This window comes from Cyprinus carpio, chromosome A1, assembly GCF_018340385.1.
Source record: "Cyprinus carpio isolate SPL01 chromosome A1, ASM1834038v1, whole genome shotgun sequence".
Lineage (NCBI taxonomy): Eukaryota > Metazoa > Chordata > Actinopteri > Cypriniformes > Cyprinidae > Cyprinus > Cyprinus carpio.
The window spans coordinates 36,011,891-36,029,598 of NC_056572.1; the positions used below are offsets into that span (position 1 = coordinate 36,011,891).

Here is a 17,708-nt window from a genome sequence, read left to right on the forward strand (position 1 = left end):
CTCTAAATGGTGTTCTTTAAATATCATCATCCTCGGTCAAGGTGTGTTTTATGTTTGAAAACAATGCATGCTTTATACAGAATATGCTAGATGAAAATATTAACAAAGCTGGGAAGTTGATTATTTGTTATTTAGATTGTAACAATTCAATATTTTAAGTTTAACATTATATACAGCAGAAATCACATGCATTCTTACTTGTTTACAACATAAATTTTGAATGTACTTTCAAAAACAAAGCAAATAGCTATTTTTCATGCATGTCTTATATCAAGAAATCTTATCCCACATACCAAATTTTCCAATTGTTAACTCTTCAGCTATAATGTTCTTATAGCATATATTTCACAGTAATGATTGAATATCAGCAATTAAATCCATTTACTCTAATCACATAAAACAGCTAAACAAAACCTAATATTAAAAAGTCAAGGATCAAGAGCCCAACTAATGCCAACACTGACCATTATAATGGTGATTTAAAATTGTGATTTTCTCCTTTTGTGATTCTGCTTGTTACCATTAGGTCTCTTCAATAATGGTCAATCGTCACTCAATTAATCACCTAATTATCTCATTAACTTTAACACTGCTTCAGTTAATTTGAAACTTTTGAATGTGGACTCAAATAAACTTCGGAAGAGTTACTTTAACACTGGGCTTTTTGCTGTGCAGTGATGATGTTTTCAACTAAAATATAAATTTTAACCAGAGTTGTTTAAGTTATTTTATTAACTGATTCACACGTTTGAATAATAAACAACCAAAAGCCATTGTTGTACAGAAAGATGCTAACTATCAGACAATGAGATCAATAACTGGATTTCAAAAACCTGATTACATAACATTGTCACCAACAGTCAGTAATAGTACAGAACTAATAGCAGATAGCCATGAAGTATTAGTTTTGAAATGAGTATCAGAGCACTTACACAGTTTGTTTAACTTCATTCATATTTTACATTGTATTACTTGTATTTTACACAGTATTTACATCAGGGATCCTCAAATCTGGCCCACAAGATCCTCTTTCCTGCAGAGTTTAGCTCTATTCCTAATCAAACACACCTGAGCATGCTAATCAATGCTGCGTTCCAGGCAGGTTTTTGAGCCTGTAAGTCACAACTTTGTAGCGTTCCAGGCAAGTCATGCCAAACTGCCTGAGCTCAATTGTAGGTAGATTATTAAATTTATTGCAAAGTTATATTTTCTTAAAGTCTATTTCTAACCATGTACCACTTGCATAAACACCGCATCCGTAGGCAATATTTTCCGTAGGGGCTGCCATAGTTGTTTCGCGGGCTATGTGACGTCAGAGCTCGGAACTGGGAGTACATTGATCTTGTATGAATTCACGGGTGGGTAGTCACGGGTTTGACTGCCGTTCTGGTACACTTTCACGTGTAGAAGGTTGGAAAAACAGATTACGGGTTGCCTGGAATGCAGCAAATGTCTTCAGGATCATTAGAAAATCACAGGTAGGTGAGTTTGATCAGGGTTGGAGCTAAACTCTGCAGTGCATTGGCCCTCCAGGGTAAGATTTGCAGAACCCTGATTTACATCATGCTTGAATTCTTGTTTATCACATCCTGCTTAGATCCTCCCATCCTTAACTCTGTGAAGTGCCCTTGGGTAATTAGTTCTTGCAGAATTTGTAACCAATTATATAGTGTTTTCTTTAGTTCTCTTCTGCTCCTTCCAAACTTTCAATGCATGTGTGATAGTTATTGCACCTCCCTCTGCCATGAGAGAAACTCCTGCAGCAATTAAAGCTACAGGTGCTGCTACTAAACCAACTGCTCCATATGCTGCTCCTCCAACAACTGCTCCTGCTACTCCAATAGCTCCTCCTAACACAGCTGCTCCCACAAATGCTGCTTTCTGAGTCAAACTCAGTGGTTCTTCCTCTCCCGGTTTTTCCTCCTTTTCCAAACTCCTTTCCTGAGCTTCCTTGTAAATCTGTGTAACATTTGTGTAATGCTCTCCTCTGTTTTCCATTTTGTCAGTCTTCTCTAGTAGTTCAGTGACCTGTGATCGATTTTCAACATCTGTGTTACTGAAAACGTGATAGTTACCTTTACCTGCCTCATTAATCTGCTCATCCGTTGTCAGGAGCACATGAGGACCAGGAACAGACATCTCAACACACGTCACTATTTCCTCCTTCAGTTGTTCTTCACTGATTGATGTATCAAACAGTCCTAGAGTGTCGATCACTGAGATTTTTCTACTCTCTACCTTCTGCTGATATTGCTTGCATTTCTCAGTCACAGATTCAAAAGATAGGTGTGCTTCAAACACTTTTTCTTTCAGTATGATGTTTCCTGATGCAATCTTTCCAGCTGCAGTTTTTCTGTGAATCCTTGGATCTGATAATATTGGAGAACATCAAAGGAGAGAAGAGAACATTTAAAACTGCTTAATAACAATATAAGCATTATACAGGTCCTTCTCAAAAAATTAGCATATTGTGATAAAAGTTCATTATTTTCCATAATGTAATGATAAAAATTAAACTTTCATATATTTTAGATTCATTGCACACCAACTGAAATATTTCAGGTCTTTTATTGTTTTAATACTGATGATTTTGGCATACAGCTCATGAAAACCCAAAATTCCTATCTCAAAAAATTAGCACATTTCATCCGACCAATAAAAGAAAAGTGTTTTTAATACAAAAAAAGTCAACCTTCAAATAATTATGTTCAGTTATGCACTCAATACTTGGTCGGGAATCCTTTTGCAGAAATGACTGCTTCAATGCGGCGTGGCATGGAGGCAATCAGCCTGTGGCACTGCTGAGGTGTTTATGGAGGCCCAGGATGCTTCGATAGCGGCCTTAAGCTCATCCAGAGTGTTGGGTCTTGCGTCTCTCCACTTTCTCTTCACAATATCCCACATATTCTCTATGGGGTTCAGGTCAGGAGAGTTGGCAGGCCAATTGAGCACAGTAATACCATGGTCAGTAAACCATTTACCAGTGGTTTTGGCACTGTGAGCAGGTGCCAGGTTGTGCTGAAAAACGAAATCTTCATCTCCATAAAGCTTTTCAGCAGATGGAAGCATGAAGTGCTCCAAAATCTCCTGATAGCTAGCTGCATTGACCATGCCTTTGATAAAACACAGTGGACCAACACCAGCAGCTGACATGGCACCCCAGACCATCACTGACTGTGGGTACTTGACACTGGACTTCAGGCATTTTGGCATTTCCTTCTCCCCAGTCTTCCTCCAGACTCTGGCACCTTGATTTCAGAATGACATGCAAAATTTGCTTTCATTCGAAAAAAGTACTTTGGACCACTGAGCAACAGTCCAGTGCTGCTTCTCTGTAGCCCAGGTCAGGCGCTTCTGCCGCTGTTTCTGGTTCAAAAGCACACACCTGTGCACGGTGGCTCTGGATGTTTCTACTCCCAGACTCAGTCCACTGCTTCCGCAGGTCCCCCAAGGTCTGGAATCGGTCCTTCTCCACAATCTTTCTCAGGGTCCAGTCACCTCTTCTCGTTGTGCAGCGTTTTTTGCCACACTTTTTCCCTTCCCACAGACTTCCCACTGAGGTGCCTTGATACAGCACTCTGGGAACAGCCTATTCGTTCAGAAATTTCTTTCTGTGTCTTACCCTCTCGCTTGAGGATGTCAATGATGGCCTTCTGGACAGCAGTCAGGTCGGCAGTCTTACCCATGATTGCGGTTTTGAGTAATGAACCAGGCTGGGAGTTTTTAAAAAGCCTCAGGAATCTTTTGCAGGTGTTTAGAGTTAATTAGTTGATTCAGATGATTAGGTTAATAGCTCGTTTAGAGAACCTTTTCATGACATGCTAATGTTTTGAGATAGGAATTTTGGGTTTTCATGAGCTGTATGCCAAAATCATCAGTATTAAAACAATAAAAGACCTGAAATATTTCAGTTGGTGTGCAATGAATCTAAAATATATGAAAGTTTATTTTTTATCATTACATTATGGAATATAATGAACTTTTATCACAATATGCTAATTTTTTGAGAAGGACCTGTATACAGGTAATAATTTTGTAAATAATGTTCAGTTCCTGTAGCCCCGCCTCATACCTACTCTGATTGGTTCAATTGGCATACATGATAGGAAATATGTACGTAGTTGGTGTAGGATTGAGTATGTTGTTTAACCTGTTAACTGTCACCCCGGCGCCTACGTTTACTTCACTAAATCCTTATCTAATCATGACAAACTATATATCGTTGGAAAGGTCTAAGAAATCTAAATAGATATTTTACCAATGTTTTTTGTTAAAAAATTATGTAGGAAAAGTAATAGATTAATTTATGACAAGAGTGCACCCTCAAAAATATACATCTAAACAGGAGTTCTGACCTTGTCAAAAAAAAGTCTTCTTCGTTGCCTTTTTCTCTGTCACACTTTAGAAATAATCAGAAATTATATATCAACTGAAAACTTAAAATCCCCAAATTCATCCTTTAAAACCCATTTTAAAATCAGACATATAAATATTTTAGTTTGGAAAGTACACTTTCAAGTCTATGTTCAAAAATGTGAGTGACAGTTAAGGGGTTAAAAAGCTAAAAACACTGTGCAGTTTTACAAAACCTTCCTTATAATGCACAGAAGAAAAGAAAAGAAAAAAACATTAGCCTGTAACTCGCTATGTCCCTGAAATGATTGTTTTGATAAATAAAGCTGATCTTTCAGCAAACAGATGAAAAACCCACTACATTTATGAATTGGCTTGATTATCCACAGGAGGATCAGGTCTTCAGATAGAATTAATTATGAATTAAATAATTTATGAGAAAGGAAATTAAAGTATTGTTTTAATTTATATAGCATGACAAGACAATTATTGTTACATATAATTATCTGTCATGCAGTTGATAAATGACACCGCAATGCACTGTAAAAAAATACACTATTTATGTAAAAAAAACATAATACGCATGCACATGATGTCACCTTTCACAAATTCATGTTTTTGTTAATTACATGGAGATAATACAGGCATCGTTTTCAAAAACTTATGCTTTCAAACCCCTAAAACAAAGTTATTGAAGACACCTGATGTTAAGATTTAGCATTTATTTTGTTTATCAACAATATCAGCTCAGGCTTTTAGACATAATCGCTTATCATACGATCCTCAACAGTGGTGACAATATTTTTTCATATTGCAGTGCATGATGGGCGTTTTTACTATGGTGTTACCCACTTTTGTTGATTGTCACCATTGTTGATATTCAAATACTTGTTTTTGATGTCTGTGTGTGTCTGAGAAAGCTGGACTTCAAGTATTTGTAAGCATTATATATATTTAAAATTTGTTCACCATAACTATTTGAGGTATACTTTGCATAAATGCTGTATTATGCAAAACTTAACAGAAATTAGTTTATAATTAAAATAATTAAAAACCTGCTATTTTAACTATAATCAGGTCAGTTCAAGCTGAGTATCTGATATTTGTGATTTCCACATAAACCAAACAATTATAACAAAGATAACACAATAATCAAGGGTCAAGAGTCCAACTAAAGCAAACACTGATCTCCATGATGGTGGCATCATTTTAGCCAATAAAACATCCACATCTGATCCTCTGTAATTCTCAATAACAGCAGGTGTTCATTATTCATGCATAATCTTCATTTAATAAGTCTCTTAATTATCTCATTAACTTTAACTCTTTGAGGACCTGGGATATGACTTGAAGACTTGCTTGTTACTTGAAATCCCACCTCTGGGCTAAAGTCAGTTGTAGTTCTTGTGTTTCTCTTTTCTTCAGTGATTCTGTTTGTTAACAGCAGCTGTTTATCACCAATGCTCAATCAGCACTTAATCAATCACTTAATTATCTCATAAACTTTAACACTGCGTCAGTGTTAAAGCATTTAGAAATATATTTAAACAGTAATGGTTGTGCTTTCTTCAGCACATTTCTAAATGCTTTAGTATATGCCAAAGTATTTGTGCTGTTGTTCACTAGCTATACATGAAATATATAATGTAAATCATTATGAAATTTTGGAAATATATGATATATTTCTTTATGTAGGCCTATGTATTGCATGAGTAAATATATTTATATACACACACGGTACCATCTCTCATCACATGTACATCCACATGTTATGAAGTGTATTATTGAATGTAAAACTATCTTCAGTGATATATATGTGTAAGGGTGGTTTCCCTACAGTGGTTCAGGCTAATCAGCAGTGGTTCATGACTAAAGAAACGTTAACAGCAGGATGGTATAAAACTGTACATTTCTTGGCTATTACCAACCATTAGGTAGCACTTTAACGTTAATGTTGAATTGAGACTATAGTTAGCATATAATTTAGAATTGAACTGGTTTAATAACAGTATTTTGTTATGGTTACACTTGAATTGGTTAGAAAATAGATGAAGGATGGTAAAACATAAACAGTTGTACCCCGGCATGTGTGTAAAATCTTAACCAAATTATGCAAATTTATATGCAAATATATTCAATTCCAGTCCTCGCTTACGACCACTTTGTATGTTTTGCATGGCTCTATTAAGACGCCTTTCCACTATTTCCGACAAACGACAAGCGATAGACCGGAAGTCATTAATTTCCAATGGAGAGTAGTGCAGGAACTGCGTGAAGTTTCGGTCATATTCATATGCGAAAGATTCTGATCCGGTTTGAGCTGCAGATACATTAAAATATTTGAACGTCTACAGCTAGACCGTATGCGACCGCCCGACCGGATGTGATGTAGGATACAATGAGGCTAAAGGCTCTTGATATTATTTTCATCTAAACCATTAGATGGCACAAAAATGTGGTGCAGCACTTTCCAAAACATTTGCTTTTCAAGATGCACGTATATAATTGTCTGATCCTTGATCAGTTGGTTCTGTGCTTACTTGATCTATTTTTTTTTTTTTTAAATGGTGTAGATTTAAGTAGCAAATGAGAATCGATAAAATTAAGGCATATATTTTAAGACAAAAAAATACTTTAATAAAAACCATTTTGATTAAAATAATTAATGCAATAGTTTAAAAAAAAAAAAAAAAAAAAAGAATATGTAAAAGTATGGTATTTGGGGGTTAAAAAGCGCCCCTGCTGTTGGGGCTAAAGGAACACAGTATTTAAGATGATAATTAATAGATGGCTGACTTTTACATTTGTTGACATGGCATGGTTAGATTCAGATGATAAATATCATATTTTATGTTGGGTGTCATTATTAGAGATAATCACCATGTTTAGAAAGAAAACATCATATAAAAACATGATATTAATCATATCATATAATAAAATAAAATATAGTGTGTTGTTACTACTGTAAATACATTCAATTGTTATTGGATCTACTTCAATACTTTCAGAATCTTTACTTATTAAAATGAGTTTTGTTTCTGTATTTTAAAATATATTTTTTATAGTAGGGCCTAAAATATTTTAATGACGGTATATTTATTGAACAAAAATTAATTCTTTTATTTTTCAAAATAAGCAGAAAATAGTACAAACTTTGCTTAAGTGATTGTTTTTAACTTAGGCATTATTAAAACAACAACATTATTTTAGTTGAAGTATTTGTATCAATACAGTGTGCCTTTTACCCTATGTGTGGGGTAAAAGGCCCCTCTTGCCACCTCATACATTTATAAGATTTTTAAACAAAATTAACAACTTGAATGATTTGTTTTCACTAGGGCTGTCAAATGATTAATCACGATTAATCACATCCAAAATAAAAGTTTTGTTTACATAATATATGTATGTGTACAGGGTATATTTATTATGTTTATATAAATACACACACATAAATTATGTATTTAGAAAATATATACATGTATATACATTTATATATTTATATTCTTATATTTAATATTATATATAAATATATTTAATATATAAACATAACATATCTTCTTAAATATATACATGCATGTGTGTGTATTTATATATACATAATAAATATACACAGTATACACACATATATTATGTAAACAAAACTTTTATTTTGGATGTGATTAATCGTGATTAATCATTTGACAGCCCTAGTTTTCACACACAATATGTTGCTCCATTAATGTTCAACACAGTTACAAATGGACAACGTGTATATGTTTTCTGCAATTATACATTTAAGCGCAGTGAATAGTGAATTCACTTCTCGCACACTTTGAATGGAACATACTGTATATGCTCCCTTTGAAGTTCGAACTCATGGCGGAATATCCTGTGATGTCCACTTCACAGGACACTTATGTTTAACACAACCTGTGTTGTTTCTTAACACAGCTCTGTGTCTAGCTAAGGACAACACATTGTGTGTTACTCTTAACTCAACCTATGTGTTATTCCTGCTAACACAGAAAGTGTGTTGACATTTTTTCCACACTAATGTGTTATAGTTACACAATTTGTGCCAAGTGTGTGTTATTTTTTAACAGACCTTTTATGCAATAAAAACACAGCAAACAAGCATATAGTTTATACAGAATTTATTAAACCTGCTAAAAAGTCAAAATTAAAAAAGTAAACAATCAAAATATAGTAATTTAAACATTAACAATGTTGCTTGAGTGAAAAGTTCCCTGAGTTAATGGTTAATCAAGTTTGTACTTTGAATTTTAAATATATAGTATTTGACAGCATCTTAAACATGAATCGTTTTGTGTATTTGTGTATCTTCATCAGCATTCAAGTGAAGATGAAGGCCGGTGGAATGAAGTGTCTTATTTATCTGCCTGTCACATGCTAACTTCACAAGCGCTTCAGGGGTTTCCTCCACTGAAATCTGCAAGAATGCAAGACACCTTTGTTATGTATACACATAACGAGTACAGCAAGTTATTTTGTATTTAGAAAGCCAAGAAAAACATAAGCGATAAAGTAAATGTCTGAAGCCTTCTACACACTGCAGGATTCAGCTGTCCCAGATGAAAGATGGGCATCGGGAAACAATCGTGGTGATTTATGTGATTGTGGCTCCTAATAGTGGTTATGTTGTACAGTGAGAGAGGTTCAAAGACGGCCGTTGTCACGATCTTGCAATTAAATATAGCCAAGGATCATTTTCGGACAGTGTCAGAGATTCAGCACGATCCTAGCACAGTGTGTTTGCTGCTACGAACCACGTTTACTGAGCAGCCAATAAAAATGTGACATGTTATTGTACAGACTGTACATACTGTACATGCCTTACCCAACTTTATCAGATCCATGTCGCACAGTAATGTGATTTGTGATGATCTTATAGGATTGCTAAATTCGTGCAGTGTGTAAAAGGCTTAAGGGCATCTTACAAAATTCATGGCAGCATGAGCTCTGTTCATTTTCAGTGAGAGAGAGATCGGGTGAACGCCATGAATTTTCTCATGGGAAACACTACTGTGTCAGTGCTCAATTAAAAGTGATTCCACTCACAATAAATCTAACAAAAGAATAAAGCTTGCTAAAATTAGTTAACGCCAGTGCGGCTCACACCATCATTCATGAGGAAGTGTAAAATGCCCCTTGACCGTCCACAAATGATCACACAAATTACTTTTTGAAAGTTTCTAATGCCAAATATGAACATTTTTCTTACCTTCACGCATGGAAGATACCCCCCGATTAAGTTGAAGCGTGATGAAACTTGCTCTTTAGAAGAATACGGTTCATGAAGAGATGCAAGCAGCAATGTGATTGACTGATAATTGACATTATTAATTTCAATAATTTCAAAAAACAAAAAAAAAATTACAATTGTTAAAAATCAACACAAGAAAAAACGTTTTCAAGCATAAAATGAAGTCAAAGATCGTACATGTATCTGCAGGAGCCTTATACCGAAATGTTTTTTTTCCCCCCAAACACTTACTTAACTAAATGAGTAAGAAAAAAAAATAATGTGCAGAATTTCTTAATTGATATAAAGTAGAATATAATATCAAATACTGACGCAAATAATTAGGATACTTAAAATGTATACATTTGAAAATCAGTGAATATGCCCTCTAACGTGGAGACCATTTAAATAAATCATACATAATACAATGGTGTGTATCAAATGAACTTCCAATAACACGATTTACACAATTTATTATAGGCTGTAGTAAGAGGCAAAAGATCAGTTTTAGAAGTATTCTGATAAACCTCATCAGCATAGTCATGAAGACGGATATGTAAGTTGCAAAGCAAGTTTTTTTTTTTTTTTTTTTTCTGAATATTGAAAGTAAAACGATTTTTAGATCGTTACACTATACTGGTTCCAAAATTAATCTTATTAAGTATATATGCAATGTGAGGTTTAAAGAAAGTTCAGGATCCTGCCATAAACCCAGACTTTTAATTTAATCCACTCTGTACAAGTGCGTGCCATAATTACACATTACTGTTAGATATATAGCCTAAATATATTGTCACATATTTTTCAATGTATGAAAAGCAGCATTTATTATTCAATATATTTTAATATATTAACACAAAATATTATTCTGTATGTTTTAATATACTGCTAAATCATTCAATATAAAGATCATTCATTTTTATTTGTGCATCTTGATCTGTACAGCACTTTTGTCAAATTTGGGTTGTTTTTTAAACGTGCTTTATAAATAAACAATGAATGAATCAGTAATATATAAGGAAATATATTTTCTTAATGGTCTTGTTCTTTCTGGAAACAGATAATTCAAGTTTGACATTACGACTTAAGCCCTTGATAAAATACCTTGACAAATATGTTGGAAATATCATACTTCATATTTAATCATGATACTCTGTACTTTTATACTAATGTATAATGAAATAGTTAAACATAAGTACTGTAAACTCTGAATGTAAAAAAGTTGTTACATAATACTTATAAAGATACAATTATATAATCTACAGTATATTCTCTGTAGTCTCTGAATGTCATATTAGGTTAGATAATTAATCACGACTCACCTTTATATGAAGATGCCATTATGTCTCTTAAAGTTTGTTCTTGTTGTTTAAAGTCTCTCAGTCTGACTGAATCATTCGCATATGGGAAACTAGAAGTGCCTGATCTTCCTCACTTTAAAAAAAAAAAAAAAAAAATGTATAAGTTGCTCAGCCCATGGATTCAGCATTGCTTATTGGCTGCATATTTGATGTTACCTAGATACAGTATGTGTTTACAGTATGTGGTATGTATGCACAATCTTTTATCTCAGAAGTTAACCGTTTAGTCTTTGAATAGAGTAACTCAGAATGAATCATAATCATAATGTCAGTCAAGTCAAGTCTAGCCTGAACCATAAAGCACCTGACAAGGTGAACAAAACTTCACTGTTCTTATATATTCTATATTATAATGATTATATGCTATAATAAAATATATTCAAATACTGTAACGAATATATTTTATATTATAACAATTTATTATTATTATTATTATTATTATTATTATTACCATTTGTTTATTTTCTTCTTCATATGTTTTGCAGGTTTCCGAACCAAGCAAATAAGAGTCTTTTTATATATATATATATATATATATATATATATATATATATATATATATATAACATATATATATTAGGGCTGTCAAATGATTAATCACGATTAATCACATCCAAAATAAAAGTTTGTTTACATAATATATGTGTGTGTATACTGTGTATATTTATTATGTATATATAAATACACACACATGCATGGTATATATTTAAGAAGAATATGTTATGTTTATATATTAAATATATTTATATATAATATAAAATATAAGAATATAAATATATAAATGTATATACATGTAAATATTTTCTAAATATATAATTTATGTGTGTGTATTTATATATACATAATAAATATACCCTGTACACATACATATATTATATAAACAAAACTTTTATTTTGGATGTGATTAATCGTGATTAATCATTTGACAGCCCTAATATATATATATATATATATATATATATTTATATATATATATATATATATATATATATATATAATAAATTGTTATTTTTTTATATATATTGTATTTCCTGTCAAGCTAAATTTTGTCTGAAATTAGACAAATGACCTTTCGTATTTTAGTTTCAACCAGATGAATTTAATTTCTTGAAATGTACAACCAACTATACAAGAAACTGCAAACAGAAAAAAGTTTAAAGTTGATCTTCCAAAGAAGAAGAAGAAGAAGAGGAAGAAACTAACTAATGAAGGTCAGACAACTGGATCAGCATCTTTATGAGTTTACTGCAGACCTTGTAGCGCTTCACAATTCAATTTTCAGACCACATGGAGCAAATGCAAAAATGAAACCAAACGTTCCTTTTTTTCTTTTTTTTTTTAACTACTTCATAAATGAACAATGGCCATTTTCTTTCCTTTTTTCAATTTTACTTTTGCTAAATTGTGACTTCAGAAATGATCATTTGAACAAATTAAATCTAAACCATTTTCTATTTTTCCATTTTTAATCTTACAATTTGCACTGTGGGCTGTATCTACCATCAGCGCGGGGCTGTGCCGCAGACTGTTTCACAAACGCTTAACGTTGCTTAATGTATCCTACTAAAACAGTGACACTGGAGGACACATCTTATTAATAATAAACATATATGCTTCTATTTACAGACAAACAGAACTGCCCAGAACATAAAAGCAAATTGCGCTAAATTGCACATTAAGTGTTTTGTGCCCCACTGAAAACCTAAAGAAAATACGTGGCTCAGTGAACGAAGACAAGACAGTGGTATAAATAAAAAAGCCCAAACTCTGTATATTTATTAATACAATCTATTAATAAAGTATAGGTACAGGAAAGCAGATGCGAATATGAATGCAACACACTAAACTGTTATCCTCCCATTTGTTTAATGGAATAAGACGGTGTAAAAGTACGGCTTAATTCGGTATGCACCTTATTAATATTGCAAACTATATTGCCTCGCCTACTGGGAAGCAGATGTGACTAGAATATGAACGCGACACGCAGAGTCTCAAGTTAAGCGTTTTCCTCCATTTAAAAACCATTGGCCTATTTGAAAATGCTTAATATGGCTTAATGCATAAATACAGTGATTAAAAAAAGCAAAGCATACATCTTATTAATAAAGCATAGCCTTCTATTTACACACAAGCAGAAGAGCCCAGAATATGAACGCAACGCGCAAGTTTCACGTGAAGCGATGTCCTCCCATAGAAAACTATCTACCACACACACACACATAACCATTGGCGAACACGTTTAACGTGGCTTAATGCAGTAACACTTTGTTTTTAAAGGACCAAATTCAGTAAACATATAATGTATAGAAAAGCAGGCGAGTCCAGAACTAGAACGCAACGCGTTTAATTACGCGTTAAGCCTTTTCCTCCCAAGGAAAAAGTTTAACGTGGCTTATGCATTTAAACAGTTTTTAAAATGTTCAAACTCAATAAACATTATGAATTAAGCTTAACATATGTTAATAAACAGCCACGAAAATTCGTCCACAGCCGCGGCTGTTGCTGTCACAGTTCGAAATAGACCCAAAAGCGAAAGCTGGTTAATGATTTATTGAAATAAAGAGAATAAATGCAACACAGGCCGATCACAGGTCGTCTTGGTGAACGCAGAATAGGTAAACGATATCCAGACTGAAACCAGGCAGGATGCACGAAGCAGGTGAGCGGTCAGGTATTGCTCGCAGGTATAGACAAGCGCAGGCTCCACCAGGCAGTAACCGCAGCACAGAGAATCAGACTTGACTCAGGGAAAGCCGGTGCAGTAACTCATCTGACACACGCACTAACAGGACAAGGATAAGTAGCAATAATACTCATGCGTCAGTAACAGCCATGAACGAACAATCAATAAACCGACAAAAGGGAAAAAGAGCATGAGGTCTAAATAGCCAGAAAATCAGGGCAAAAGGGAAACAGGTGTGAGAAGAGTGGGAGAGTGAACGCTGATTGAGAATGAGTTCAGCTGTGCAAGAGCGCACGAGAGAGAGCGAGAGAAGAAACAAGCAGAGGAATAAAATAGACTCCTGACAGTTGCTGCCTGCCACAGACTTGCGGGACTTCGGAAGCGGCATCAGCTGCCGCAGAGTTACATAATTCATTATAATGTTGTAGCCTGCTAAAAAAACAAACAAACAAACAAAAAAAAAAACTTATTTTCAAATATTTTATACACATTAAATCTTTAGACGTCTCCAGTGGTTAGCTGTGTGTGTGTGTCTGTGTGTGCGTGCGTGCGTGTGTGTGTATGGCATAGTTTTCTATGAGAGGAAATTGCTTCACGTACAACTTGGCGCGTTGCATTCATATTCTGACACTTAACGTGCATTTAGCCTAATTTGCTTCCATATTCTGGGCTATTCTGCTTGTCTGTAAATAGTAGCCTATATGTTTGTTATTAATAAGGTGTGTCTTCCAGTGACACTTTTAGTAGGATACATTAAGCCACAGTCTGCGGCCACACCCCCGCGCTAATGGTACAGCCCACAGCGCAAAAGATTAAAAAAAAAAAAATTCCAATTTAGAATATATATATATATATATATATATATATTAAATATTAAATATTAAATATATATATATATATATATATATATATATATATATATATATATATATATTAAATTTATACAATTTAGTAAACTGAAAAAAGGAGAGAAATGGAAATTATTCATTTAATAAGCAGAGGCGTGTCTACGTGGTGGCCAGGGCACCGGCCCCCCCTGAAATTTGGCTGGCCACCCCAGGTGATACCCCCCCCCCCCACCAGATGTCTTGTGATAGACTTGTTTTTAGTAAATTTCTAACTGCATGTGGCAGTGGCGGATCCTGGCATTTGTAGCTGCCTAGGGCGGCTTTCTTCTCCTCTTTATACTTAATTTTAGGCGGTTTCTATACCGTGATATTTGACAGATATCGAGACCGCATAATGTTACTTGATCCATGTAATGCGGGAGCACGAATCTCCACTCGCAAGTGGATTTCCTTCACTCACACAAAACTGGATGTGTGCTTTTAAATATCTTCTATGAATTGGCTCTGCTTTTGCTCAGAGATTACATGTATGCTCAAACGTTCTTGCATCACTGAAGACTAGAAGCGCCTTTTTTTCTAATTCAGATGAGGGGTAGGCTTATCTCATTAAATGGAAGCAAGCTGATTATAGTCAGCCTTCTTTAGTTATTTATTTTATTAATAGCCCACTTATTTTAGTTAGGTGCTTAACTTATAAATATGCATTTATTCAATTGTTTTATTAAGTGCACTTGTATTTTGTTGTTTTTGTATACAGTTTTGCAATAAAAGCGTATTAACCAGGTTCCAGAAATAATCACTGAGGGTGCTTCTAAAATTAGTGAGGGTGCTCTAGTATTAATGCCCATTTTCACATCCCGTCTATTGCTTTGGCCATCATTGTGTCAATCACTGCTACTTTGAGAGTGAATCCCACATAAATATGCAGATGTCATTCCAGAAACTTTGCAAGGTGTGTGTGGCTGAAAAACATAGTTCTACATTTTAAATGGATCATAGACTAGAAAGCTTGCAAAGAGTGCTCTTTACCACCAAAAAAGCTGTCACTCCTTGTTTAGTGAGTGTATACACCTTACAGTGCCTTCAGGCTAACATTTTTTACCCAACCTGTACTTAGGTGTTGGTTGTTATACTGTATATTGGTGATGATAATCATCAATTATTGAACTGTTCTGAATCTAATCTCTGATGAAATAATAAAAGTTATTCTAAGAACCAGTGGTTCTGTGATAATCGGTTGCTATAAAACACTTTCCACATAGTTTTGCCTTCTATGGTGTCAACTAGTCAACCACAGACATCAATAATCAGCATATGAACCTCAACAATGGTGACCATAAAAAAAAAAAAAAGCAGCAGATAATGCTGGGAGCCATGGATGAGTTATATACTACAATAGTACCCAGCATGGCATGCATTGCAGCATGTTTTTTGTTTTCATCACCATTGTTGAGGTTCATATTCTGATTATTGATGTATGTGTGTGACTAATTGCTACCATAGAAGAAAAATATATGTGCACAAAATGTTTGGGTAGTCCTTTATATTATTTGATTATGACAGAATCACTGGCTTTTTAAATGGCTTACATTTTAATGAACTGAACAAATTATACAAAACCTATTTAGTCAGTTTATGGACTCTGAACAGCTCCATAATTGATGATTGTAATCACCAATATGCTGTATAACAACCAATACCTAATAATATTTATTTTGGGTTTTTGAGTTGTTTCAAAAACATATAATTACAACAACCAAAAAAAATAATAAACTAAAACAGGAGTTAAGGGTCAAGAGCCCAACTAAAGCAAACACTGATCTCTAACATGGTTACTTCAAATGAAATAATAAATCAACATCTAAACCTTAGTTAATTCTCAATAAGACCTTCTGTAGACGTCTGACAGAAATAAAGTCAGTCTGGTTACTAATAAGTGGAGCTGGTGATGATGTTTGTGGGGTGATTTAATCAGATCTTGAGAGATTTAATGTATTTTATTTCAGTTTATTTTATCTAAGGCTGTGTCTGAAGTCAGTTGTAGTTCTTGTGTTTCTCTTTTCTTCAGCAATTCTGTTTGTTAACAGCAGCTGTTCATCACTAATGCTCAATTATCACTCAATTAATCACTTAATTACTAAATTGCAAAGTTTTAAAACGTACATGGTTTAAATCAAGGCAATCTGTTTACTCAAACAGTTTGAGTTAAATTACTTGTCGGGTTTTACAGTGTATATGCAATATATTTCGCATCTGAAAAAAAAAAAAAAAAAAAACTTCTCTGACCAGACAGAAATTAGAGGCTTGATAAATATGTGTTCAAATAAATATATAGAATCAATTATCAATAATTATGTAGCTATTTATGGCTGAATATGATGTATAATGAAAAACACTTAAATGGTTTGATGTCAGTATTTACTTTTAATAAGTGTGTATGCTGATATGAAGGCAGCACTTAATTGACGTGAACCTGAACTGTTTTGCTAAAGTAAGAGTCTGTTTGGATGGTTGTGAATTAAATTGTTTTGTGAAAGTTGAGCTTAGTTTGAAGAAACTGTAGATTTCCAAAACTAAGCTTACTTCTGCATTTGAAGCAAAATGTACATATTAATTTGCAGCTCAAGACAGCGATGGACAGTCTACAGGATTCGACCAAGCCCGCCTTCAAGATTGTCATCTAGTGTAGTGACAGTAATTTCTTCATTTATGTTAGGAGTTCAAAATAATCAATCGGTAATGTATGATACTTTGAATAGAATAACAACATGCATTCATATTCAGTCACCTCTGCGGTAGTTTATTTGTGTTTACAAAGCTTCACTGAACAGCGTCCATTAGGGCTTTTAGTTATTTGGAGGGTTTTCTGCCTCACAATGTTTTAAAATTGCTTGTTTTATGTTTTTAAAATTGCTTGTTTTATTTTTGTTATTATTTTTCTTAATGATTATTTTACCTTCTTTTATGTAAAGCACTTTGAATTACCATTGTGTACGAAATGTGCTATATAAATAAACTTGCCTTGCCTTGCCTTGCCTTGCCTCGCCTCACATTCCTGTTTCTTTAGAAAATTACAGTTGAACTACAGGAGTAAAAATGGATTAATTCCATGATGTTTTCGCTACCTTCCTGGGCCCTCAAATCAAAGTTGTTTAAGCTGTCAGTTGTGTGACAGAATCCTCTAGGATTTAATTTAAAATATCTTCAGTTGTGTTCCAAGG

General features: G+C 33.8%; 1 protein-coding gene across 3 annotated transcripts; it reads right to left on the bottom strand.

The window, feature by feature from the left end:
* Positions 1 to 713: 713 nt before the first annotated feature.
* LOC109071894 (GTPase IMAP family member 7-like) lies at positions 714 to 11,294 on the bottom strand. 3 transcript variants are annotated; one of them, XR_006160946.1, is made up of 3 exons: positions 10,918 to 11,294; positions 9,575 to 9,627; positions 8,495 to 8,782 (listed from the first exon to the last, which is right to left on the bottom strand). XR_006160946.1 is itself a non-coding variant. In XM_042764676.1 (2 exons), the coding sequence occupies exons 1-2, from the start codon at positions 10,934 to 10,936 to the stop codon at positions 1,663 to 1,665; spliced, it is 726 nt and encodes a 241-aa protein (XP_042620610.1). In that variant the 5' UTR covers positions 10,937 to 11,278; the 3' UTR covers positions 714 to 1,662. The 3 variants fall into 3 exon arrangements, 1 of the variants encoding a protein (XP_042620610.1); XR_002014604.2 differs by having other exon boundaries at positions 9,575 to 9,676; XM_042764676.1 differs by lacking the exons at positions 8,495 to 8,782; positions 9,575 to 9,627 and adding an exon at positions 714 to 2,369 and having other exon boundaries at positions 10,918 to 11,278.
* Between the last annotated feature and the right edge of the window lie 6,414 nt (positions 11,295 to 17,708).